The sequence below is a fragment of the Amblyomma mixtum genome, chromosome 10, assembly GCF_055824585.1.
Source record: "Amblyomma mixtum isolate Tamu chromosome 10, ASM5582458v1, whole genome shotgun sequence".
NCBI lineage: Eukaryota > Metazoa > Arthropoda > Arachnida > Ixodida > Ixodidae > Amblyomma > Amblyomma mixtum.
Window position 1 is genome coordinate 49,511,911 of NC_143021.1, and position 25,593 is coordinate 49,537,503.

General features: G+C 48.3%; 1 protein-coding gene across 1 annotated transcript; it reads left to right on the plus strand.

Annotated features, from left to right (window-relative positions):
- The first annotated feature begins 1,479 nt into the window (after positions 1-1,479).
- Positions 1,480-2,923, plus strand: LOC149325740 (uncharacterized). Its single transcript, XM_089565142.1, has one exon. It carries the CDS (start codon positions 1,748-1,750, stop codon positions 2,921-2,923), a length of 1,176 nt encoding a protein of 391 aa, XP_089421268.1. The 5' UTR covers positions 1,480-1,747.
- The last annotated feature ends 22,670 nt before the right edge of the window (positions 2,924-25,593 follow it).

Genomic DNA, 25,593 nt, shown 5'->3' on the forward strand with positions numbered 1-25,593 from the left:
TTCATGATGCCTTAAATGCGTTAACTAAAACATATCCACTTAGTCCTATCCTTCTCTTCGGTGATTTTAATTTTCCCACAATAGATTGGTCTAATCCCGCCGCTACATTATCGAAAAGCAGCCCGGCTAGCGATTTCTTAAACACGTGTATGACTTTTGGTTTAACTCAACTCGTCACTGATCCCACACGCGTTACTGACCACTCGTCCAATGTTCTAGATCTCGTATTAACAACGCATCCTGATAATTTTACTGCTATCACCTTGTTGCGCGGTCTCAGCGATCATTTGACGATACATACTTCTTTTTATTGCAACGTACTAAAGAAACAAAAAAAAATAAAAAAACACTTACGCTTTATGATAAAGGAGACTATGCCAGCATGAACCGGGAATTATCAGATTACTTCGACACCTTCGCTGCTAACTTTCCATTTCCACTACATTCTCTCGAGTCGAACTGGTTGCTTTTCAAAACAGAGATGCATCGGCTTATAAGTCTTTACATTCCAACCATTACTATATCAGAAAGAATAACATCACCATGGTTTAATGTATCACTCAAACGACTCAATCATAAGAAAAAACGCCTGTTCCGGTCGGCCAAGCTGTCTAACTCTTCTTCCACATGGCAGAAGTATCATGCTGTCGCAAAAGAATACGACAAGTTAACCGCTCAGACTAAACGGAAGTTTTTTTCTACTACTTTACCATCTATGCTGCAGACTAACCCAAAACGATTCTGGAAAACCATTAGCCCTAATCTCGCTAACTCGCTCCTCCCCCTATTAAACAGCTTGCTTTTCAAACCTTTGTGCGTCCCAAGCTTGAGTATGCTAACGCTATTTTTGATCCGCACCACAATAATCTTACTAACGCCCTCGAATTGGTTCAGAATCGCGCAACACGATTCATTCTATCTAATTATTCCTACCACTCAAGCATCTCAGCACTAAAAGCTCGAATCAACTTGCCCCCCCTAGCCTCGCGCCGTAAGATAGCACGTCTTAACCTTTTTCATAAATTTTTCCATTCTTTGCCTCTTGATAACCCCTACATAAAAAGAGCCCACCGCATCGCCCGGTTCAGCCATAGTAACGCCGTGTATCCCCTACAAGCCCATACTGTGACATTTCAGCAGTCATTTTTTCAGCGTACTGCACGAGACTGGAATGACCTGCCCACCGAAGTTGCCATTATCATCAACCCACTAGAATTCAAGCGGAGCGTCGCCAGCCTTTCATCTTAACATTTTTTACCATTGTTTGCCAGATACCGTCTACTCCCTCATGTAATGTCTTAACCGAGACCTTTGAGGAAATAAATAAATAAATAAATAAATAAATAAATAAATAAATAAATAAATAACGGGAAGGGAGGAAGATGGGAGTGAACGAAGACACCGAATTCACTAGACGCACCTTCGTTCATTCCAAACCATCGAGCTGGCATGGCGGAGAAAGAAGAAGCGGAGGAAGAAGAGGAAGAAGCCGTTCTGTGCGGCTGTGCTTCAACATGCTCCTTGCTGGAAACAGCGCATCGGCCGTTGGCCGAGGTCTACCGACGTCTCAGGACACTACGGACTCGTACAAAGTTGTACTTCCCCGATTGCCTACCGGTAATGTTGTCCTTAATACCGTTTTCCTGCATGCTGACCTTAAGGGTCGCCCGTACCGAGCACCTGACTTCCGTGACGCACTCGCACAGATATTGGATCTCCGGGAATTTTGTGCATTGGTCAATACCAAATGAACCACGTCTGGATGGTTACCTGCGAGAGTAGTTCTTCCAAACAGAAGCTTGTTAAGAAAGCGGAGTTTCCTGTCAAAGGACTGCGGTGCATGGTGTTTGACCCGGATACTAAGAACGTCAAGGTTAAGCTGCTTTGGCTTCCCCGCTATATGGAACACCGGAGGATTGTGGAAGCATTAGAGCCTTATGGCACGATTCAGTCTCTGGAGCGTGAAAAGTGGCGGTGCCCAGGGATGGAGCATATGGAAACGGCGAACCGTGAAATCTCCCTCACACTCAAGGATGGAGTGTCAGCAAGCACAATCCCACACACACTTAATGTTTATGGAGTGCAGGCATTAGTCCTTATCCCTGGGAGACCTCCAATTTGCCTCCGGTGCAGCCGGGTTGGACATGTACGGCGCCAGTGTCGCACGCCTCGATGCACCCAGTGCCGACGCTTTGGCCATACTGCGGAGAACTGTGTCTTGAGTTACGCTGACAGGCTGTGTCAAGGCCAGTGGTCACGGGAAGATGACGTGGCATCAGAACACATCATGGATGTGTCTGAGGTTGTCGACGCGACCGGAGAACTAAGTCGTGAGCATCGAATAGATGGGGAACAGAAGACTTCAACATCTCAAATCAACACGGAATCTGAAGCGACTGGCCATCTAGCATCCGCGCCTACAGAACGAAAACCGCCGGACCCGGGCCCCCCCGTGAGTGCTACAGAGACTGCTGTGCTTGCTGCACAGGAACACCTCGTCGTCACAGGTCAAAGTCCGGATATGCCTCCTGTGGAGTCAGTCGAGGCGATACAGCCCGCGAATGCTCGCCGATCCACCTATGTTGCTGATTCTGCTTCGTCGTTGGAGGGTAACGGTGAGCCGTGTGTGGCGTCGATCTCTGGCGTGTCCGGTTCTCTGTCGGCTGTCAGTGTGGCAGCGAGTGATGTGCTCCCCTCGGGTTCGTGGGCCGAGGCCTTGGCTGTCTCAGAGGAAGACATGGACAGCACCGCACCTTTGAAACGTCCTGCAGATGCTGACGAGGTGTGTATCGATGGCGCTGACCACAAGGCACAATGTGTTGAGGCCACGGGAAGGGTGGCGTTAAAGAGGAGGGCGATGTCTTCCCGAGAGGCCGCCAGTTTGGAGGCGGGCCACCCCATTCCAGGGGATGGCGTTTGTTAAGACTGGCACCAAAAATGGCGAGCGTCGCAGCATATCAAGTCGCTATCCTTATCGTTAGGGGTATGCGTAATCGTAGGAGGCAACAGCAGGTACGGCATCTCTTAAAGAAATGGAGTGTGTGTGTAGCCGCTATCCAGGAAACAAAGTTGTCCTCTGATGAATAGACAGCAGCTGCTCTCGAGCCTTTTTTGTCGGAATACAACATTATTGTTAGCCACGCGAGAGGCTTATCCGGAGGTTGTATGCTATTCCTGGCGAACACGCTAGAGATGACAGCCATGTCTTATTTCATAGATGACGAGGGGCGACTTATATGCTGTGATCTCACAATTTCAGGTGTACAGTGGCGGATTATTTGTGTTTACGCCCCCACAAAGCAGCGCGATAGAAGGCTTTTGTTTCTGTCATTAGTTGACCATTTGTGCACGGACCGCAAAATTATATTGTTGGGAGATTTTAATTGCGTTTGTAGGGATGAGGACCGATCAGTGGTATGTAAGAGATACGACCCTAGTGCTGCATTACTTACCGACTTGGTTTCTGAATATAGTCTTGTGGATGTGGGTCAGGAAAAAGGCGACATTTCACTCATTTTCAGTTTTCCTCTAATGGTCGCCTTGACAGAATTTACGTTTCTGTAGACGCGTTAGCAAGTGTGTTTGGCTACTGGGTGCGGCCCATCTTCTTCAGTGACCACTGTATGGTGTCTCTTCAGATAGGGAGGTACACTCGGCATGTACAGTCGGGGACAAAAGTCTCCGGACCACGTGTTCCTCTAACGAAGCTGATAGCTCTGCTATTAGTCGGTGGCTGGAGACCACACTTGTGGAAGTAAAAGTTGAATTTCTGTTCTGTCATCTCCCCGAGTGCGGTCTCCAGCCGTTGTGTGATAGTAGAGCTATAAGCTTCGTTTGAAGAACACGTGGTCCGGAGACTTTTGTCCCCGACGGTACTTCACCCTCGATGGGAGTTGTGGAAGATGAATAACTGTCTGCTCTCAGACGAAATCTTTCAGCGTGCTGTACCTACTTGTTTGAAGGACGTATGCTCACGCCGTGATCTGTCCGTTTTTCAAAAGTGGGACTTGTTTAAGCAGGAGATCAAAAACTTGGCAATTGAGGCCTCAGCAAGAATCGCTTTCCTCAGGAGACACCACCTTCGTGAGCTTGGGCGCACCCTAACGGAGCTACATGAGCTAGAGAGGGTAAGCCCGGGTGCCTATCTCGAAGAGATTAATAACGTAAAAGCAGAGCTTCAACAATTTGCGACAGAAAGATATAAGGGGGCCTTGATACGATCTAGGCCCCGAAGGTTTCTTGATGAGCAACCTTCTCGTCGGGCCCTGAGTGATAAACGAGAGAATGCTCTTACGAAGGAAATATTGGAAATTCAGTATGGTGATTGCACATACAGCGATGCGCCTGGTATTCTTGCTGCTTTCTTCGACTATTATCGGAAGCTGTTTGGCAGTTGAGTAGATCCAAATCAGGGTTTCGATTACAGTTCCTTACTCGGAAACTTCCCTCGACTTGACGATGAGAAGTGTGCTATAGTGAAGGGACCTATCACTTTGGATGAAATTCAATCAGCCATTTCTGCCCTGCAGAGCCAGAAATCTCCTGGGCCAGATGGTATTACTAGCGAATTCTATAAAACATTTTCGCCTTGCCTAGTGCCTGTTTTGATGGAAGTCTTCCAAGCATCTTATGATGTGGGTGTCCTGCCTCCCACTTTCTATTCTGGGCACACAATATTAATTCCCTAAAGCAAAGATACTAATCGGTTGAAAACTGTTGAGGGATATCGTCCAATTTCCCTCTGCAATGTTGATTACAAAATTTTTGCCAAGGTTGTTAGCAGTCGTCTGCAGCTCGTCATTATGGACTTGATAGGTTCGCATCAGGTCTGTGGTATTAGAGGCCACAGTATTCAAACACATATCCATATTGCACGTTCAGTATTAGAGACAGTATCAAATGAGACAGGCCAAGTATCTCTGATTAAATTGACTTGGCGAAGGCGTTTGATAAAGTTCGGCACGATTTCTTGTTCGCGGTCTTGGAGTATGAAAATATCGGTGTCGTCTTGCTCAAAGGCATAAGGCTGTGCTATAAGAACTCCTATACAAGGGTTATTGTTAAACAGGAGCTAACGAAACCAATACCACTAGAAGCATCTGTTCGTCAAGGATGTCCGCTGTCTCCATTGTTGTTTTCCCTATATCTAGAACCCCTCTGTCTCAGCATAATTAACAGCGCAGCTATCCGCGGTTTCTCTCTGGCTCAATGTGAAGTTAAAGTTTTAGCCTACGCTGATGATGTCGCCCTCTTTTGTTCTGACAAAAAGAGTGTACTTGAGGCTCTAAACTTAACTAAACAGTTCTGCGATGTATCAGGCGCGGCTCTTAATTTAGAGAAATCCAAAGGCTTTTGGTTGTGTTATTGGGTAACTAGGCCAAGCCAGTTCGGTGGCATATGCTGGGACTGTAGCCCTCTTGAGTACCTAGGCGTTCCGCTGCACCAAGTTCGCAGCAGTACAGCCTACTGGGATTCACAAATTGTAACTCTACGGCGGCAAACACAGGCTTGGATGGGGAGGGAACTATCAGTGTTTGCGAGGGCAGAGGTCTGTAACATATTTTTGTTTGCAAAGCTCGCGTATGTCCTTCAAGTCCTGCATTGTTCGAGGAGGAAGGTGCAAGCAATACACAGAATATTTGCAACATTCGTGTGGCGCTCTCAGTGGGAGTCCATGAGGCGTGACAATTTGTTCCTTCCCTTAGAGGGTGGTGGAGCGGGCCTTGTTCACCTGTTCGTGCATCAACCTGTTTCCCGCTTTTTCTTTTACAAATCGGCAAACCACCCGTTTCTGGTAGCTGTGCTCATTAGGCGGCTTAGTTTTCATTTGCCTTACTTATTCGCACCGACTGTGCAGGCTCGTGAGGGAACTTTATGCCATGTAATGTCCCCTGTGGACCCTTGAGGACACAATAAATAAATAAATAAATAAATAAATAATTTATGGGGATTCCTGAAGGAGGTTGCTGACACTTTCAATTTCCTCACTGTGCGCTTCTCTTTAGATTACCTCTATAGCCTCTCGAGAAAACAGATTACCCAGGCTCTCACTGAGTCTTTGTTCCCTACACCACTGTATCGGCAGCCTTATCTGAGGTCTTTGGACATCAGTGTTCTAAAGCGTGTTAGGCGGATGTGCATTCAGGCAGCCGCTAAAACATTCTTTTTCAAACTACACACAGCGACGCTGCCTGTCGAGACATTTCTTAATGACAAGGGGATGTTTGTACCCTGGAATGTGAATTGCCGTCTGTGTAAGGTGCCTGAGACAATTGATCATTGCTTCATCCTGTGCCGTGATGCCATGTTCTTTTGGGACATATTACAACGAACTCTTAAGAAGGACATTGAAATTACACCATACACTATTAGATTTCTGCCTGTTGACAAAAACTCTGTTGTGCCTTATGATCTGTTTATGTTGACGGGACTAATGAGTCTTTGGAAAAGCCGTATGATGGACCGACATGCCGAGCCACCAAGATCGTCCAAATCTGTGTTTCGTGAACAGTGTGCTTTGGTGAGGAGTGTATATGCTGCACGCGAAGATCCTCCAAGCTGGCTGCCGTGCCTAGATGCATGTGTGTGCCTCCCTGAATTTTGATGTTTTGATGGGGATGTAGTGTTGAGTTAGGGCTATGGCGGGCTCCTATTAAGCAGCCCGGTAACTTGAGACGCGAACCAGTCTGATTGAAGTTTTCCTCCTTTCTACGGAAGTTCTTCCATGCAATAAAGAAAATAAAGAGAGCTGGCATGGCGGAGTGGTAGCGTGCTCGACTCGCACTCCGGATACCGGGGTTCGATTCCCAAGGTCGGCAAATTTGTTACTGGGTTTTATTTATTTATCTGGTCTGACTAGAAAGGTTTGACTAATTGGTTAAGTAGGGAATTAATTAAACTCAGTCAAACTTACTTGGAGCATCACTAAACGATCCCTTTAATTGGTTGCATGGTTAGTAGCCAAAGTACAATGGCCCCGTTTGAAATTCGTGCACTGTGACGTCACGACCGTTTCGACCAATTGAAAAGCGGGACATTTCTGTCGACAGCTCCTGCTTACAACGATGAGGCATTAAAGGCTTCCGCCTTAAAAGCGCGCTTCGATCGCGGAGGCCACGCCGTGGTGGCACCGCCGCGGCTTGCGACGGCGCGAGTCGGTCGCTCTTCTCTTCGGCGTGACGTCACAAAGCACCTGTTGCGCTCCTAGCGGAGAGCACAGGCGTTAGGCGCCGGTGGTGGTGGCACCGCCGCGCCACGCCAAAGGCTGAAAGTGCAAGTACTAAAGCTTTCGCTTTAAAAATAGTCACGAATGGATGCGTTGTTACGTGCCAAAAGGGCATTGCCACAGCTTTTAATAATTATTTCCAGTCTGTATTCTCAACTGATGAACGTGAAAATATTGACGGTTTTGTTTGTGATTCCTTTCAACCTTTAGATATTGTATCTGTGAAGGTGTCATTGAAATGCTACTCCGATTAGATACGAAGTGTTCTCCCGGCCCAGACGGCATTCCTAATGAATTTTTGCCGCGCTATGCTGAATCATTGTCTCCTTTTTTGTCCAAAATTTTTCGTGTCTCCTTATCTTCTTGTTCCTTGCCGCCTGACTGGCTCACAGGAAAGGTTATTCCTGTCTATAAGAATGATGATCGACTCTCTGTAAACAACTACCGCCTGATCTCTCTAACGTCATCCTGTTGAGAGGTTACCGAACATATCATTGCCAATCATATACTTGCAATATTAAAGAGTAATGATGCCTTAAACCCTGCTAAGCACGGCTTTAGGAAGGGATTCTCTACCACTACGCAACTGATAATAGCCATTCATAATTTTATTGCAGCTTTAGACAAGTCAGGCCAAATTGATGTTTAATTTGTAGATTTCGCCAAAGCCTTTGACAAGGTGCCGCATAACAAGCTTCTTTTAAAACTGAAACTCATTGGTGTACCACCTCCGCTCATTGCTTGGATTGCAGCTTATCTAAAAAAAATGGCTGAGGCTTAACTTGGTTAAGCCTGGAGAACGCGAAGCATCATCGTGTCGCGTAATTTGGAGGCGCACAACCACAGCGACGGCGCGAGGTGGGCCCCCGTTTCTCTACTGTCGTGACGTCATCGTGTCACGTGGTGTGACGTCATGTATCACGTGATTTGGAGGCGCATAACCACGGTGAAGGGCTGAAGTGGTAGCTAAAGTAGTATGCTTCGCATAAAACAGAACGCAGTTTGTGGAGATTGGCGGTAGTTGTTCCCCACTCCCTGTAACCTCTGGGGCCCCTCAGGGAAGTGTGCTTGGTCCCCTACTTTTTTTAATATATGTAAATGGTTTGGTGTCAAGTGTTAATTCAGCTGTCAAGATTGCTCTGTTTGCCGATGACTGCATGATATATGCTCCGTACCTTCCGTTTCTGACCAAGAACATTTAGATAATGCTCTGCTTAGTGTCGTTTCAAGGCGTTGCGACCTGACCTCGGTGGAAGGTTGTGAAGGGGACGGCAACACCGTCTTGGCACGCTTAGCCGGACCGAAGGTGTCATGTGATGCCCTTTCATCCTCGACTGGCTCCGCTTCGGCGTTCATGGCAGACGCCTGGTCACTCATCGGCGGCGTTTCAGTCGCGTTGCTCAAAGCTCGTTGTTCGTTCGGCGTCTTGCTCGAAGTTTCCATGTTTCCGTTGGAGACGCTTCCCTGTTCCCCAGACGCACTCTTCTTTGGACGGTCATCAGGGGCCGCCGTTTCAGCTTCCTCAACGTCCATGATATCCTGTTTATCATCACAGTCCTCTGAGGCCGCCCCTAGCACATTGGCGTACGTACGTATGCAGTCCTCACGGACATGACCAAAGGCTCGGCACTTAGTGCAGCGGGGCGTCTGGCAGTCGCGGCGGATATGCCCGCGTCTGCGACATCGGAGACAAACAGGCGCCCTACCGGGCACAACCACAAGGACGGAGCCCCCGTAGAATTTGAAAAGATGCGGTAGCTCCTCCGCCGTGACTCCCTCTTTAAGCACCATTCGAGCGACACGTGTTGTCGACTCCGCCGATTCAAATCCTGGAACACTCCATTCCTCATGCTGAATTTCCATCACTTCCCCAAACTCGCTCAGGGCCTTCCGTAGAGTCTCACTGGGTATGTGAAATGGCACCCAGTGAATCTTCACCTTGATCTCCTTTCGACAGGGATCAATAATGGCACAGTAACCGCCTTTCACACTCAGGCCCCCGGCCGCAAGTACAGTGTCCTTCGCCTCCTGGGTGCGGAACCTCACGAGCCAGAGGTGGCTCATCTGGTAAGCGCCAATGCCGCTGACATCCCTAAGGACGCCGGCATCTTGTAATGGTTGACGAAAGTCCTCTATTCGATACGGACGCTTCGAGGTATCACCGTGCAAGAAAACACACAAACGCATACCTTCGTCAGCCGGCAGTGACGGTAGCAGAAAGCGATAACCAGGAGGTGGTCCAGACACCGATTCATCCCGACCAACAAAGGCCGTTGCGACACCTCGCCCGGAGCGAGCCATTTCTGCGTCCGTCTAGCAGGGCAGCCAGAAGCAGAATCCCGCCATGCCAACACGATGGTTTGGAATGAACAAAGGTGCGTCTAGTGAATACGGTGTCTTCGTTTACTCCCATCTTCCTCCCTTCCCATTACGGTGAGGTTTAGGTGTCCACTGAGATATGAGGGACAGATACATTTCCTTTCCTCAGAAACCAATTTACTCACGAGCAAGGCGTAATTGTCCGCGTCTCAGATTGGTCCAAATTGTCGTGATGTCACCGCGCGCGAATTTTGACGGGTGTCCACCGAAATATGTGAGACAGTTACTGCTCAACTTCCTTTCCTCAAATACAATTTTCTACTAGTGTCTACTGAGATACGTGAGACAGTTAATGCGTAATTTCCTTTCCTCAAATACAATTTTCATTTTCTTCATTACGGCCCCTCTTTCTTCTTTCACTCACACTTCCTCCCTTCCTGTACGGTGCGGCTCGGGTGTCCACCGAGATGGCAGAGAATTACAGCCCCATTTCCTTTCCTCAAAAAGCGTTGCGTTCAAAGGGCAACGCATCGCGCCGAACGGGTGGCGGCGTTTCTTGGACTTCGTGGCAACGCTACAACACGCTGTCGCGTTCCACTCCTAAAGGCGAAGCTTAAGCGTCATTAATTGGCAGTTAATTAATGCACCAACAAAATGTGCAGTGAACAATCACGTAGCAGAATGCAGCACTCAGGGTTTCGCCTTTCAGCACTTTAGCCGCTAAAGTTCCTCGTAATTTTTTTGTGCATATTACATCGGCTTTGCAAGACGATGTGTATCTATTTGTTATAAATAAGTCAAGAAGCGTCACCGACGTGGTGGTAACGCGGGTTGGAGAGCTGATAACATTTGTGCATCCAAAGGACTGAAAGAGTTGTTCCATTTCTCGCTGTGCTGCTGTATCGGCTAGCATGTTGATATTAACGTCACCGCCAAGTACAACACCGTAAATATTATCACCTTGCCAATCCGCCACTTGGTCGCAGGGCTGGTTTTGCGATGTTCCAGAAAACAACTTTCCCTAAATGTCTTCCACTGAAACCTGATGCAATGTTTAAATTTCGTTGTGCTCACACTAAGCGTTTGCAGGAGTGAATCATGGAGGGAAGTTTCCGGTATTTTCATTCAGGGGAAAAATATCTCTGCAATCGAGTAGAGAAGCCAGGTCGACGAAAAGCATTAATGCACAAGGATGCAAGCATGCTACATCCTCTCGAGAAATTCTCGTTCACTCTCCAGCTAGGCAACACAGAAATATTTTTATTGCGAAAGCAATACTGCTCACAGTTTGAGCCCTTCAGCGTAGCGCGGCGGTGGGCACGTTTGACCTTTAGCGTGACCTTAGACGTGACGTCATACTAGCTGCGAAAAACCAAGGCCCCAGCTCAGCTCGTCAGTGTAGAGCGGCGGTAGACACGACGGGTAGCCTCTCGCTTCTCCCACTAGAGGCGCTGTGGTCGGAGTGACGTCATACCAGTTGTATAAACAGAGCTCCAGCTCGTGTATCTGTTCTCGCTTCGGCGAGCGCGGCTTCGGCCGCTTATCTGTTTTTTGAGCAGCGTCCGCTCCGGCGGACGCAGTTGTTGCTGCGACGCGCGTCTTTCCTTTCCTCTCTCTCCTTCCTCTGATCTTTTAACTCTCCTCTATCTGCACGTGGCAGCGGTGGTGGCTTGGCTCGAGCGAGTAGCAGGCCCGTGCATTTTCCTTTTCATCCTTCTCTCAGTCACAACAACAACAAGCCCTGGGCGCAGAGCGGCGGTAGACACGGCGGATGCGGGCTGAAGAAACGGATGAAGTTGCTTTCGCAATTTCCGGGCTTAACCAAGCTGAGCCTCTGCAAATTTTTTTTCCGTAAATCTCCGTTCCAAAAAAATTTTCTGGGGTTTATCTTTGGTTAAACCTTGTAGGTTGCGTAAGCATCCATAGCGTTCCATTTGGGATCATCACCGGTTGTAGACGATTCGGTTTCGATAGAGGCGCGTTGCGCCCATCTAGCAGCGTCTTGAGCGTGCCGCTTAGCAAGGCGCTGTTCGCGTTCTTCCTCTGTCTCCGAAGGCCGTTGTCGTTTCCTGGCTTCGTCAAGCCGACACAGCCTCCCTTTCTTTTTATCAGGCGGCATAACAACGGAGCCGACAAGCAAGCGAACGTATTTTATATACCCCCCGCCGTTCTCCAGCCTCCTCTGTACACTCCGCAGCTGGCGAGAGCTCGGCGAGGGCAGCGCCTCCACTCAGCAGCGGCGCGGCTACGGCTGTAGTGCGCCGCGCCTCGCACCGCCCTTCAAGGTCAAACGTGCCTCGCGGCCGCCCCGCCGCGAAGAGCTGAAACCTGTCGTAATATTGCTTACGCAATAAAACTTTTCGCAATGCGTGTGCAGCCGCCAGCATTCTTGGCCCGAGGCGACGCCAGCGCCACGCACTATTAACGGCCAGGTGCGAGATGATTATCTCAGTATGTTTGCGAAGCCTGACCATAGCTGGCGCGCAGTTCCGTTTCACTGCTTTTTCGCCCGATCGCCGCGTAGACAGCGTGATCGCTAAGGGGATGTCTACGATTTGCTCGCGATTGAGGAGTGTTCTCACCGCAGGAACTCGGCATTTTGAGCGAAGTTGCCGCAGCTCGCGTGCCTTCATAATTTGGTGCCTAGGCTTCCAGACTAAAAAACGAATTTTGTGAGTAGTGGGCTCCACTTAAGTCAAGGAAAAAGCAAAGAGCAGGGCTAGCACAAGTTTGTGCAGCAGGTCAAGTTTAATAGCAAATAATTACGCGGTATGAAATTGTGTCCGGCTCATCCTCATATCTTGGTTCTCTGACAGCGCGCCTCGGATTCTTTTTCCAGACAAGTGTCTCCAGGAAGTAAGATTACTAAATAATTACGTCTACTTGGGACAGCAATACAAGTTGTTGAGCTAGTTCGTTTGATTCCATGCTTGCAGGACTCAGAGCAAGAAAACAAAGCACAACAAGAAGCGCTCCGTCCTGTCCTCCTTCTTGTTCTTGTGCCACGTTTTTGCGCCCTCAGTCGTGCATGCATATAATCAAACAAACTAGCCCAACAACATGTATTGCTCATGCATATCTCTAGTACAATATGCTCTTCCTCATCTTTTTATGTTGACCTTATACAAGAGATTGCCCTCTTAGCCACTGCTTCGTGAAGGGCAAGGATGTTGAGCTTTTCCATGGGCCACAGGTTTTTGCCCGCGGAGATCTTAAAAATGTTAGGCGGTGTAAATAAGCGCTTCGTCCTGGCGTCCTTCGAGTTTTTGCGCTGAGTCCTGCTAGCACAAAATCAAACCAATTCGCCCAACAACATGTATTGCTCATGCATATTTCTAGTAAAGCACGCTCTTCCTCATCTTTTTGTGTCCTTTACAAGAGCTTGCCCTGTTAGCCACTGCTTCATGCCGGGCAAGGATGTTGGACTTCTGCATGCGCCACAAGTTTCTCAAGTGTGTTAGGTGTTATAAATCAGAGCTCCGTCCTGTCGCCCTTGTTCTTTCGCCTTGTTTTTTGCGCTGAGTCCTGAAAGCATGGAATCAAAGCAACTGGCTCAACAGCATGTATTGTCCATGCATATTTCCAGTAAAGTAGCCTCTTCGTCATATTTTTGTGTTGACCCTTTACAAGAGCTTGCCCTGCTAGCCATTGCTTCATGCCGGGCAAAGTAGTTAGACTTCTGCATGCGCCACAAGTTTCTCAAGTGTGTTAGGTGTTGTAAATCAGAGCTTCGTCCTGTCGCCCTTGTTCTTTCGCCTTGTTTTTTGCGCTGAGTCCTGCAAGCATGGAATCAAAGCAACTGGCTCAACAGCATGCATTCTCCATGCATATTTCCAGTAAAGTAGCCTCTTCCTCATATTTTTGTGTTGCCCTTTACAAGAGCTTGTCGTGCTAGCCATTGCTTCATGCCGGGCAAAGTAGTTAGACTTCTGCATGCGCCACAAGTTTCTCAAGTGTGTTAGGTGTTATAAATCAGAGCTCCGTCCTGTCGCCCTTGTTCTTTCGCCTTGTTTTTTGCGCTGAGTCCTGCAAGCATAGAATCAAAGCAACTGGCTCAACAGCATGTATTGTCCATGCATATTTCCAGTAAAGTAGCCTCTTCCTCATATTTTTGTGTTGACCATTTACAAGAGCTTGCCCTGCTAGCCATTGCTTCATGCCGGGCAAAGTAGTTAGACTTCTGCATGCGCCACAAGTTTTCCAAGTGTGTTAGGTGGTGTAAATCGGAGCTCCGTCCTGTCGCCCTTGTTCTTTCGCCTTGTTTTTTGCGCTGAGTCCTGCAAGCATGGAATCAAAGCAACTGGCTCAACAGCATGCATTGTCCATGCATATTTCCAGTAAAGTAGCCTCTTCCTCATATTTTTGTGTTGACCCTTCACAAGAGCTTGCCCTGCTAGCCATTGCTTCATGCCGGGCAAAGTAGTTAGACTTCTGCATGCGCCACAAGTTTTCCAAGTGTGTTAGGTGGTGTAAATCGGAGCTCCGTCCTGTCGCCCTTGTTTTTCCGCCTTGTTTTTTGGCGCTGAGTCCTGCAAGCATGGAATCAAAGCAACTGGCTCAACAGCATGCATTGTCCATGCATATTTCCAGTAAAGTAGCCTCTTCCTCATATTTTTGTGTTGACCCTTTACAACATCTTGCCCTGCTAGCCATTGCTTCATACTGGGCAAAGTAGTTAGACTTCTGCATGCGCCACAAGTTTTCCAAGTGTGTTAGGTGGTGTAAATCGGAGCTCCGTCCTGTCGCCCTTGTTCTTTCGCCTTGTTTTTTGCGCTGAGTCCTGCAAGCATGGAATCAAAGCAACTGGCTCAACAGCATGCATTGTCCATGCATATTTCCAGTAAAGTAGCCTCTTCCTCATATTTTTGTGTTGACCCTTCACAAGAGCTTGCCCTGCTAGCCATTGCTTCATGCCGAGCAAAGTAGTTAGACTTCTGCATGCGCCACAAGTTTTCCAAGTGTGTTAGGTGGTGTAAATCGGAGCTCCGTCCTGTCGCCCTTGTTTTTTCGCCTTGTTTTTTTGCGCTGAGTCCTGCAAGCATGGAATCAAAGCAACTGGCTCAACAGCATGCATTGTCCATGCATATTTCCTGTAAAGTAGCCTCTTCCTCATATTTTTGTGTTGACCCTTTACAACATCTTGCCCTGCTAGCCATTGCTTCATACCGGGCAAAGTAGTTAGACTTCTGCATGCGCCACAAGTTTTCCAAGTGTGTTAGGTGGTGTAAATCGGAGCTCCGTCCTGTCGCCCTTGTTCTTTCGCCTTGTTTTTTGCGCTGAGTCCTGCAAGCATGGAATCAAAGCAACTGGCTCAACAGCATGCATTGTCCATGCATATTTCCAGTAAAGTAGCCTCTTCCTCATATTTTTGTGTTGACCCTTTACAAGAGCTTGCCCTGCTAGCCATTGCTTCATGCCGGGCAAGGTAGTTAGACTTCTGCATGCGCCACAAGTTTTCCAAGTGTGTTAGGTGGAGTAAATCGGAGCTCCGTCCTGTCGCCCTTGTTCTTTCGCCTTGTTTTTGCGCTGAGTCCTGCAAGCATGGAATCAAAGCAACTGGCTCAACAGCGTGCATTGTCCATGCATATTTCCAGTAAAGTAGCCTCTTCCTCATATTTTTGTGTTGACCCTTTACAAGAGCTTGCCCTGCTAGTAAGGCTGAGATCTGGGCGAGTTGGTATGCATTCATACTGGTGAACAGCGCAAAAAAGGCGGGACAACAACAAGACAAGCGCTAACTATCAACTGGGTTTATTGAAGGACGGAAGGGTATATATACAAAAACATAACACAAAGAAGTAAGAGATAGTGTGAAAAGGGCCGTGAAAATCAAAACTTATGTCACATGTGAAGTGATGTAAGCCAATTCCTTGTTGCTAAGTGCCCTGCTAGTCATTGCTTCATGCCGGGCAAAGTAGTTAGACTTCTGCATGCGCCACAAGTTTTCCGAGTGTGTTAGGTGGTGTAAATCGGAGCTCCGTCCTGTCGCCCTTGTTCTTGTGCCTCGGTTTTGTGCGCTGACTCCTGCAAGCATGGAACCATGCCAACTAGCCCGACAACATGCATTGCTCAAGTATATTTCTTGTACAATAGGCTCTTCCTCAGCTTTTTCCGCTGACCCTTTACTAGAGGTTGCGCTGTTGGCCATTGCTCTGTGCATGGCAGGGATGTTGGGATTTTGCATCCGCCACAAGTTTTTGCCCCAGAGATCTTAAGTGTGTTAGGTGGTGCAAATCAGCGCTCTGTCGTGTCGTCCTTCTTGTTCTTATGCCTCGTTTTTGAGCGCTGAGTTCTGCAAACTTGGTATAGGTAGTGACCTACGGATCACAAAAGTGGAATAACTAGAAGCATAAGAATGGAGTGAAGCGCATTTTGGCAGGTTCTCTGGAATCATAAATGGCATTTTTCTAATATCCCGTCTGATTAACGTATATGAAAGCTGTATTCTTTCGAAACTCAGCTGTGGGGAGGAAATATGGAGGCTGTTGTAGTGTTTGATATAAGTTCACAACACAGCGAGCTATGCAAAGAGAAAGGATGGCATAACGTTAAGAGGCAGGAAGAGGGCAGTGTAGGAAAGGGAACAAACCCGCTTTATTGACTTCGTAGTCGAAATCAATGTGGAAAATGGGCTTGGCTTGTGCACATGAGAAGGTGAAACAACCTAAGGCGTTAAGGGCAGCTTATGGGGTACCAAGAGGAGAGAAGCCTAGCTAGGGCTGGCCGAAAGTAAGGTGGGCGGAGGCGATTGAGAAGTTTGCAGCGATACGGTGGCTGCATTTGGCACAGGACAGGGTCAGTTGGAGAAACATGAGAGAGGCTTTTGACCTGCAGTGGGCGTAGTCCGGTTGATGGTGATGATGGTCTCGGCTTCCCGCCGCCGGGAGCAAAACACGTACAAACGCACACTTCACGAACGCGCTGCCTACGCGGCAATCGGGCGCCTGTGAAACAGCGATCGCATCGCACGGCGCGCCACATATCATCAGGCACCCTAAATATACTAAGAGCATAATCTTACAGCCGGCGGCTAACGCTTTGGGGCACCTGCGTCAGTCTAATCCACGCTGTCCGTCATTAATGCTAAGTGCGCAGGCGGCTGTAGGTTTGCGATAGGGCCGGACTTTGCGGGACACCTTCGTCCGCTCGGTCCAATTATTTTTGAAATGCACTCTCGATAGGCAACACAATATAAGAAAATTAAAGCGGATACTTTCTTTCCAATTCCTTTATTTCTACCTTGTAGAGACAAATACAGAGGAGGTGCAGGGAACACTGTCAGATACAGCTTGATAAAGCCGCAGCCCCAATTCCCTTGTCGGCGACTTGAGAGCAAGGCTTTAAAAACTGATACAGTTGAGCAATGTAATAACAGATACACAATATTACAAAGACTCAAGTTTCATCAGTGCCTTATGAAAACTTTATCTCTTATTACATGTAGCAATGGGATGTTTTACGTCACGCAGCCTGCGATAATAGACCAACCCAGGGGCTCCCTTATGTTTGCTTGTCGATGGTTCGATTGCCGTTGCATGGCTGACTCATGTCGTGACTAATAATTCTGTGCTGCATCTCCCGTATATTCGAACGCAACCGGCTCCGTACTTGTGCGACAGTTTGGAGACTCACAAACATTGATCCGAAATCATGTTACCTGGCAAGGTGCTATGTCATTACAAGGGACCATAGAGGAAGTGATGCTTTGAAGTGATGTTGGGGGAGAATCTGTTCTCGCTTCGGCGAGTGCGGCTTCGGCCGCTTCTTTTTGAGCAGCGACCGCTCCGGCGGACGCAGTTGTTGCTGCGACGCGCGTCTTTTCTTTCCTTTACTTCTTTTCTCTGATCTTTTAACTCTCCTCTATCTGCACGTGGCAGCGGTGGTGGCTTGGCTCGAGCCAGTAGCAGGCCCGTGCAATTTCCTCTCCATCCTTCTCTCAGTCACAACAACAACAACAACAAGTGATGTTGTGAGGGCAACAGCCTCGACCGTGGTTGGAGTTGTCTCGGGGCATTCAAATGCATTCTATTCTAATGCTATTCTACCGTTTTGCAGTTGTAAGTACTTTTAAAAACTCAGGGGGCACTTTCACTGTCTAAAGTGCGTAGAGGCGAAAGCGTTTTCCGCACCACTTTGACTGCTTCTGTGGCACTGGTGGCGTCACATGTAATTGAGTGTTAATTACTAAGTGACGACAAATCACTAATTAATGGTTAATTACTGATTAGTGCTTGAATACTAATTAACTGCTAATTAATGACGCTTAAGTTCGCCTTTAGGAGTGGAACGCGACAACGTGTTATAGCGCTGCCAGGGAGTCCACGGAACGCCACCACCCGTTCGGCGCGATGTCTTGCCCTTTGAACGATTTTGAGGAAAGGAAAGGGCGCAGTAATTCTCTGTCATCTCGGTGGACACCTGAACCGCACCGTAGAGGAAGGGAGGAATTGGGATTGGAAGAAGAAAGACAAAGATGGCCCGTAATGAAGAAAATGGACATTGTATTTGAGGAAAGGAAATTACGCAGTAACTGTCCCACATATCTCGGTGGACACCCGTCAAAATTCAGGGGGGCACTTTTTTGACCTAAAGTGTCGTCACTGATGTGTGGTTACGATGTTAAGCGTCGCCTCTAAGAGTGGAAGACGACAGCGTCTTGCAACGCTTCCAGGAGTCCATAGAACGCCATCGCCCATTCGGCTCTATGCCTCGCTCGTCGGCAAATTGGTTTTTGAGGAAAAGAAATGTATGTGTCTCTCATATCTCGGTGGACACCTAAACCTCGCCGGAAGAGAAGGGAGGAGGATGGGAGTAAACGAAGACACCGTATTCACTAGACGCACCTTTGTTCATTCCAAACCATCGTGTTGGCATGGCGGTGTGGTAGCGTGCTCGACTCGCACTCCGGAGACCGGGGTTCGATTCCCATGCTCGGCCAATTTCTTACTTGGTTTTATTTATCTGGTCGGACTACAAAGGTTAATTAGACTAATTGGTTAAGTAAGCAATTAACTAAGCTCAGTCCCACTTGGAGCATCACTATAGGATCCTTTCAATTGGTTGCCTGGTTACTAGCCGAAGTACAATTGGCCCTGTTTGAAATTCGCGCACTGTGACGTCACGACCGTTTCGACCAACTGAAAAGCGTGACATTTCTGTCGACAAGTGCTGCTTACAACGATGAGACATTAAAGGCTTTCGCCTTAATATTTGGTTACTACAGAATAATATTTGTATTCTCCTGCCTTTGACGACTTCACACTGTTTCGACCAATCGCGAGATTAGTAGTGCCACTTTTTAGATTAAGCTTGGTTCGGGTGTTGGTGAGCCGTGCAAAGCTTTGATTTAATTAGCCACAGAACAACACACCACAGACGCGAAAACTTTCAAGTAATTTTTACTCTATTATGAGGCATTCATGAACATACATGGGCAGCCTCACGAGAGCGAGCTCTCATGAGGGCGTCCTCGCTTGTCTAACTCGGTCAGCTGAGGGCGACGGTGAGGGAAAGAAGATACATTGCTGAGGGCGTGCCTCGAATTTCGTGCCTGCCCTCGCCTTTCTTTAAAGACCAGCAGAAACGCTTTTGGGGGAAATTCGATGAGATAATGTTTGAAACCGGTAGAATAAGCATACCAGGTAATTTTATGCTAGCATTTAAAGTAATTCCGTGATCGCATATTAAAGTCACGACGTTGTTCAGGCTTCTCAAAGGCTCGAAAGAGAGTGGAAAAACCGCAGAGACTGTCATCAAAAGTAATGAGTATACCGAGTATACAAAACACGCTTGGTTTGACAATGTCTTTTGATCCACCTAGTAGTCTTCAAACTAAGAACCTTGGGCACTGACACAGCCAGCCCAACTAGTTTACAACTACTTGTAGGTGTCTTGGAAGTCCTTTTGTGGAATTTCGTTGAACACCTTCGTTGCGACTCTGTGAACATGTTCCATAGTGTTGTATCGGTGTCCTTTTAAGACGTGTTTCAATCTCAGAAACAGGAAGTCAAGTTCGGGGCTGTGCGATGGCTATGACTTGTCCAGTTCCTGATAGCGAGCGACGTGTGCGACACAGCGAAGTCGTGGCGCAGGACCGATGATGTCGCATTATCTCGGCGCACGATCTCCGCGTCGAAATCTTCATTTGCCGTCGCCCCGGAGGCAAAAGAGTCTGATAGACGTGAAGAAGCCTAGCTTGCTGGGCCAGTTGGTGCATGGTAAGTAGAAAACCAGCGAAAGGGGCGCGTTCACAAGGAGGAGAAGTACGCAGGACAACGCTGTAATATAAGTCTTATAGACGATTCGCTTCAAGTCATGGAAAGTAAGTAACATGTGTTTCACTTTGGGTTTCGCATGCGCGCCTTCCTCAGACGGGGAGAGTAACTGGTGTGTCACTCCGAGCTCTAGACTTTGTTTCTTGGTCATGTTGAAACAGCTACATTTCAACTCCAGTGATAAATCGTAGAAAGCCTCCACCAGTGTTCATTCATCAACATGATTCATATTGGACTATTCCAAAAAGTGGCGTTTTCGGTATGCCTAACTCTACTACAATTATAAGGACACTCAAAGCTGGTCATTGTTCACTAAAGCACGCAAACAATCAACATTAGCGTCCGTAACCGTCGTCCACCGGGAGCGGCACCGTGGCTTGTTGTGGACGTCTTCACGGCTCTTTGTAAACGCTTAGTGCCGTTTGAACACTCGCGATCTGCATATTGCATAATTCTTTTATGCTGTCCTGATCTGATGCTGCCTGAGGAGAAATAGGTTTGGACAGGACATGTAATGCGAAGGCAAGATAACCGCTTTAAGGATAACGGCATGGAGTCCAAGAGAGGGCAAACTTAACAGGGGTTGGTTAAGTGGGCGTATGAGATTAAGAAGTTTGTAGTGGACACGGTGGCCGCAGCTGGCAAAAGCCAGGGTTAATTGGAGAGACATGAGAGAAACCTTTGCCCTGTCGTGGGCGCAGTAAGGCAGAAGATGATGATGACGTCTTGGTCATATCGAACATCTCAGTAGGGAGCTTGCTGTGTTTACACAAAACTTACCGTATAGTCCTGATCGATCGTTATCTCCACTGCGTTCTTAAACCAACGACGAAACAAGGCTATACTCTTAAATAAGGACTTCCACTCGCTTCACCGCCTATTCGAAGCCAACTGAGCTCGGTGCGTTGTGAAGCTGAAGGTTTCCCGGCATTCCTGCGAAACCGGTTTGCCAACCAAGCGCATGCGCGCGCAATGCCATGACCTGCCCTTTTAGTTTCAGAACTTTCCCTGTAGACGATTATGTCATTTTATTTTACGATTCAAATTTCCGCTTCCTTCGACGTCATCCTGGTGTGAGCACTCCGATGTCTCCAAACAGCGCTTCCAGGTCTTTAGCCTCGATCTCTCTGTTCTGAGCAGGCGTCTCTGTGTTGGAAATGCGCCGCTGCTGCAGGCGGCGTCATCTTTTCCCTCCCTCTTCGACACTGTGCGCTGCGCAGGAACCTGAACGTCGCCACAGCTTTATTCAGTGATGACGTCATAATTTTAAACTTTAGCACAAAAGACTTGGCACGGTTTAGCAGCGGCTCTCACACATTCGACCCCATTGAGATCATCGATCTCTGAAACCTCTTCAGTTCTTTCAAATTCTCTGTCCAAAACACCCCCACAAGAACTGTAGTTTAAGGGCACGCTGCATGATCCGCGCCGCGGGCTACGCATCAGCTAGACAGAAAACGGAACAAGACGATCGACGGAACAAAGGAAAGCAAGCAGGCGACACGTTGCTTCTCGACTGGAAGCCAGCTGGAACACATCCTGAGCCATGCGAGCCTAATTTTTGCAGAGACATACTTATTCCGGCCTCTCTCCCACTTCTGTAAAAAGGCAGAGGGGTACTCCGTGACACGTGGCACCATGACACATTTCACAATAGCCGCCCTGCGGATTGTTGTCGCCCCGCAGGTTGCGCTGCCATCCGCTTGCATCAGATCTTCCTCCATTCTTCTGGCCCCCCCACTAGTGGAGATGAATATATCCTGCTTTCCGCTCACCTCATGCCAACAATGGCAGGTGGAGAGAGAGAGAGAAATCACCCCAAACACCATATGCCGCATTGCCAAACTTCGCAGCTGGAGGCTTTACAACGCCGAACAGTTTTCGCCTTCATGGCAGTGCGAATGGTATCGCAATGAAATACAGGATGTTGCCCAAGGAAGCGGTGAGCACTTTTCGAGCACAAGCTGCGCTGACTCTAGGAGCCCCGGGGAAACCTATTCTGCGCACCTGCTATGCTACCCCTTTGGCAAGTAGCGAGGGGGTTTATGAAACAACCAAGGCTCATCTGGGCGCCAGGCTGCAGTTACTGCAGCCATTTACCAAATTAATTTGCCACTAATACCCTTAGACTAATACAGGCCTTTGTCATCTGCAGGATAGTGTACGTGGCCCCGTACCTTCGTTTGAGGAAGACCGATCTAAACCACCTGGACGTTATCATTCGAACGGCTTATAAGAAGGCACTCGGCCTACCCATGAAAGCATCTACGGAGCGTCTACTAAAACTAGGAGTACACAACACGGCTGATGAATTGATTAGCGCCCATCTTACAAGCCAGGTAGTGCGACTGGCCACAACTACGACCGGCCGCAGGGTCTTAGAAGATTTAAACATTAGCTTTCCGCAGCAAGTGGCTGGGAGACAAGATATACCTAAGGAGTGGAAGAGCAAATTCCTTACGCTTCCGCTTCCCAAAAACATGCACCCGGAGCACCATCATGCTAGACGAGTGGCGAGGAGCAAGAAGATGAACGAGTGCTATTCAACAAAAGAAGGAGCCTTCTTCGTGGACGCTGCGGGTCCTGTACAAGGAATATCAACAATCTCAGTGGTGCACCAAACGCAAGTCGTGGACGGGCTTTCAGTTCGTAACGGGGATACACAGGCTATGGAGGAAGTAGCGATAGCCCTAGCCGCAACGCACTCCGAATCTAAATACATAGTTACAGATTCCCAGGCGGCTTATAGAAACTATATGCGTGGCAGAATCACGCCGCTAGCCTGCAAAATTCTTAGTCAATGTAGGACTTCAGCTGAACGGAAGGAATTAATATGGGTACCAGGTCACCAGGGAGTTGAAGGAAACGAGCGCGCACACGCTTCGGCCCGAGCTTTTCTTCCCCGGCATCCTTCTACGTCCTCCCTTCCTGATTCTGGCTCCCCCTCTCCGCTAACGACATATTCAGAAATATTGCAACATTTACGCCTTGAAAGGCAGACACTCCCGAGGCCCGCTAAGGGTCTCAGTAAATCAGAGGAATGTCACCTTCGCAGGCTACAAACTATGTCTTTCAATAACCCAGCTACGCTTCACGCCATTGAGCCCGAGTCCTTTTCGGCACAGTGCAAATTTTGTGGCCAGAAGGCAAACTTGTACCACATGGTATGGGCTTGTCAGAAAAATGACAGCATTGAGATCATAAATCAGCCAACGCGGGAGGGCTGGGAGGCGGCCCTGTCCAGCTCGGACCTCGAGGAACAACGAGCCCTCGTCGCCAGAGCACGGGCAGCGGCTTTCACCAACGGCGTCCCGGACTAGGGACCCGATCAGCCTTCCCTTCAACTAAGGCTTTAATAAACGTTTTCATCATCATCATCCACTAAGGATGATGTGAGTATATATTTGCGGAAGTTAGCAAAAAGCGATTAGAGGATTGATGGCTCAAAAGCAGAGAATTGACATAAGGTTAGAAGAGTAAGAAACCGTATTGAAAGAAAATGGCGAATTTTAGTAACAATTTACAACACAGTTAAACAGAAATAAAGAAAAAAAAAAGCAGACCATAGTTGCCTTGAAAGAATGTCGTACGCCAAAAAGGACGAAACAGGAAGGAAAAACACAGAACAGGAAAGAGGCGCCAGTTCTACTACACAGAGCCGCGTAATACTACACCATAGTTGCAACTGCCACCACCCGGTTTTAAAGGCGACGCTCCTATCTTCTATCCATCCATCCATGCGCTTTGCACGGAAGAGTTTCTGCCGGCATCTTTCGTTTAATCGCTGCCGGAGGTGCCGGATTGACCCGGCTCTTGCCAGTGATCGGCTACAGCATGACCCTAGTTCTTTCGATGGAGATGAAGTGCTAGAGACCTGGGTATTGTGCGATGTCACAGCACGTTAAAGAACCTCAGGTGCTTGAAATTTCCAGAGCCCTTCACTCCCGCATCCTTCATAGCCTGTGTCGCTTTGGGGCATTAAACCCCCGCAAATCATAAACCTAGTTCCTGCGTTATTCTTGCAGATAATCAAGGCTACTGAGAACTTGGAAGTGCTAAGCAAGATTCATGCGTCTCGACACAGTGCAAAGCAGACGAAAATAGCAGACTGTTATGATTGTACTTCTGGCCATGTGAACCCAAGCAAGCAGCAACCGACAACGGTCGACAAGGCCGACAACCTGGCGACGGCGGCAGACTAGTGTAGTGCTTGTGATGCCTCCCCCCCCCCCCCCCCCCCCCCCGCTCCAGCCTAAGTGGATCAAGGCAGCGGACTCCCTCGACCACGGTGTCCACGGCGGCAGCGGCGAAGGTCGAAGACCGGCGAAGGCCGATGATACGGCGGCGAGGGCTGGCGAAGGCATTAGCAGCGGCGGAAACAGCGACGGAAGCAGCGCCGACGATGGCGGCGTCAGGTGGCCGAGTCTACCCTCCGGTCGCCGAACGACGGAGTGGTGCAAGGTCAAGCTGTTGCTGTTACCTGAAACACGGCTGTGTCTTCGACAGAGGTCTTGTGTTTTGGACATCCGGCGGGGAGGCACAAGGACGTTCGTTCACCTGCTGGTAGACTGCGGGAGATTCATTTCCAGCTGTGTTTGATTACTCAGCCTCTACCCCCTCCCTTCGACCGAGCGGCGAGAGAGCGGGACAGCCCAGCACCGCCCCTGCCGTGGGTGGTACCACCGGCGTCCACATCTGCCCATGCGATTGCACATCGTTCTTCGAACTTTATCTGGGATATGGGGAATCCGAACCCTATTTAACTCGGCTGTGAGTGTGGCCGAGAGTCGCCCGTTAACTCCCGTAGACTCCGGTTGGCGAAGAAGTTCCCTTCCACAGAGAGTCACTCTCAGTCGCTCTTTTGTAAATAATGTAAATAATTGTATAAAGTTTTCTTTGCCTTCCTCTTAACCCAGTCTCCCATCCTCCTCGTCCAATCACCGGCAAGGCCATGCTACCCGCGTTGCAACAAGACGCAGATAGTTTGCGCCTTGTTGCGATGTTAATATATCGGAGAATATGAGAAACAAATCGAATGTTAGCAGTGCTGATTGTGAATGCCATTGTGAAGGAGGGCCGACAAACTGACAGTGATGGCGAGGGCCAGGTAATTTTACGAACTGAGGGTGAAAGGACCAAGTATTTTATGGCGGGGGTAATGGAACAAGGATGAAATGAGAGGATCTGGCCATATTTGGTGATGCATTTACGCCGGCAGCTTCACCTTGCCCGTTTATTCGCCGCTCTGGTGCGAACAGTTCAATCTCGGTTGGTGAGAGTGCGCTCGATGGCTCACTCACACACCTTCCCACTTCCGCAGTTGGAATGGAAAAAGCTCCCCCGAATTCCTTCAATTCTTTTCTTCTTTATTCCTTTATACCTTTCTTTTTTTTCTTCTTTTCGCTAGTCTTTCTTCCTTCATTTCGTCGCTTCTTTATTTCCTTATTTCTTTCTTTCTTTCTTTCCGTCTATCTTACTTTTTATATCAATTTATTGGTTTTTTTATTTCTATTACAAATAATGGGGGCGGCCGAGATAAAAGCAGCTGGTATGCAGCCTGTGGGGCCCTTGACCCCTTCTATATGCAGCAGCTCGGGAAAGCATGGCATGCATGTTGTCACACTTTCATAAACAAGTTTCAGGTCCAGATATTAGTAAGCTGAATATGCAAACATTGAACATTATTTTGCACAGGTTGTCTCTCGTAGAAGAAAATAATACAAAGCATAGAGAAGAGAGAACGGACAGCAAATATATTACATTTTATACCGTCAT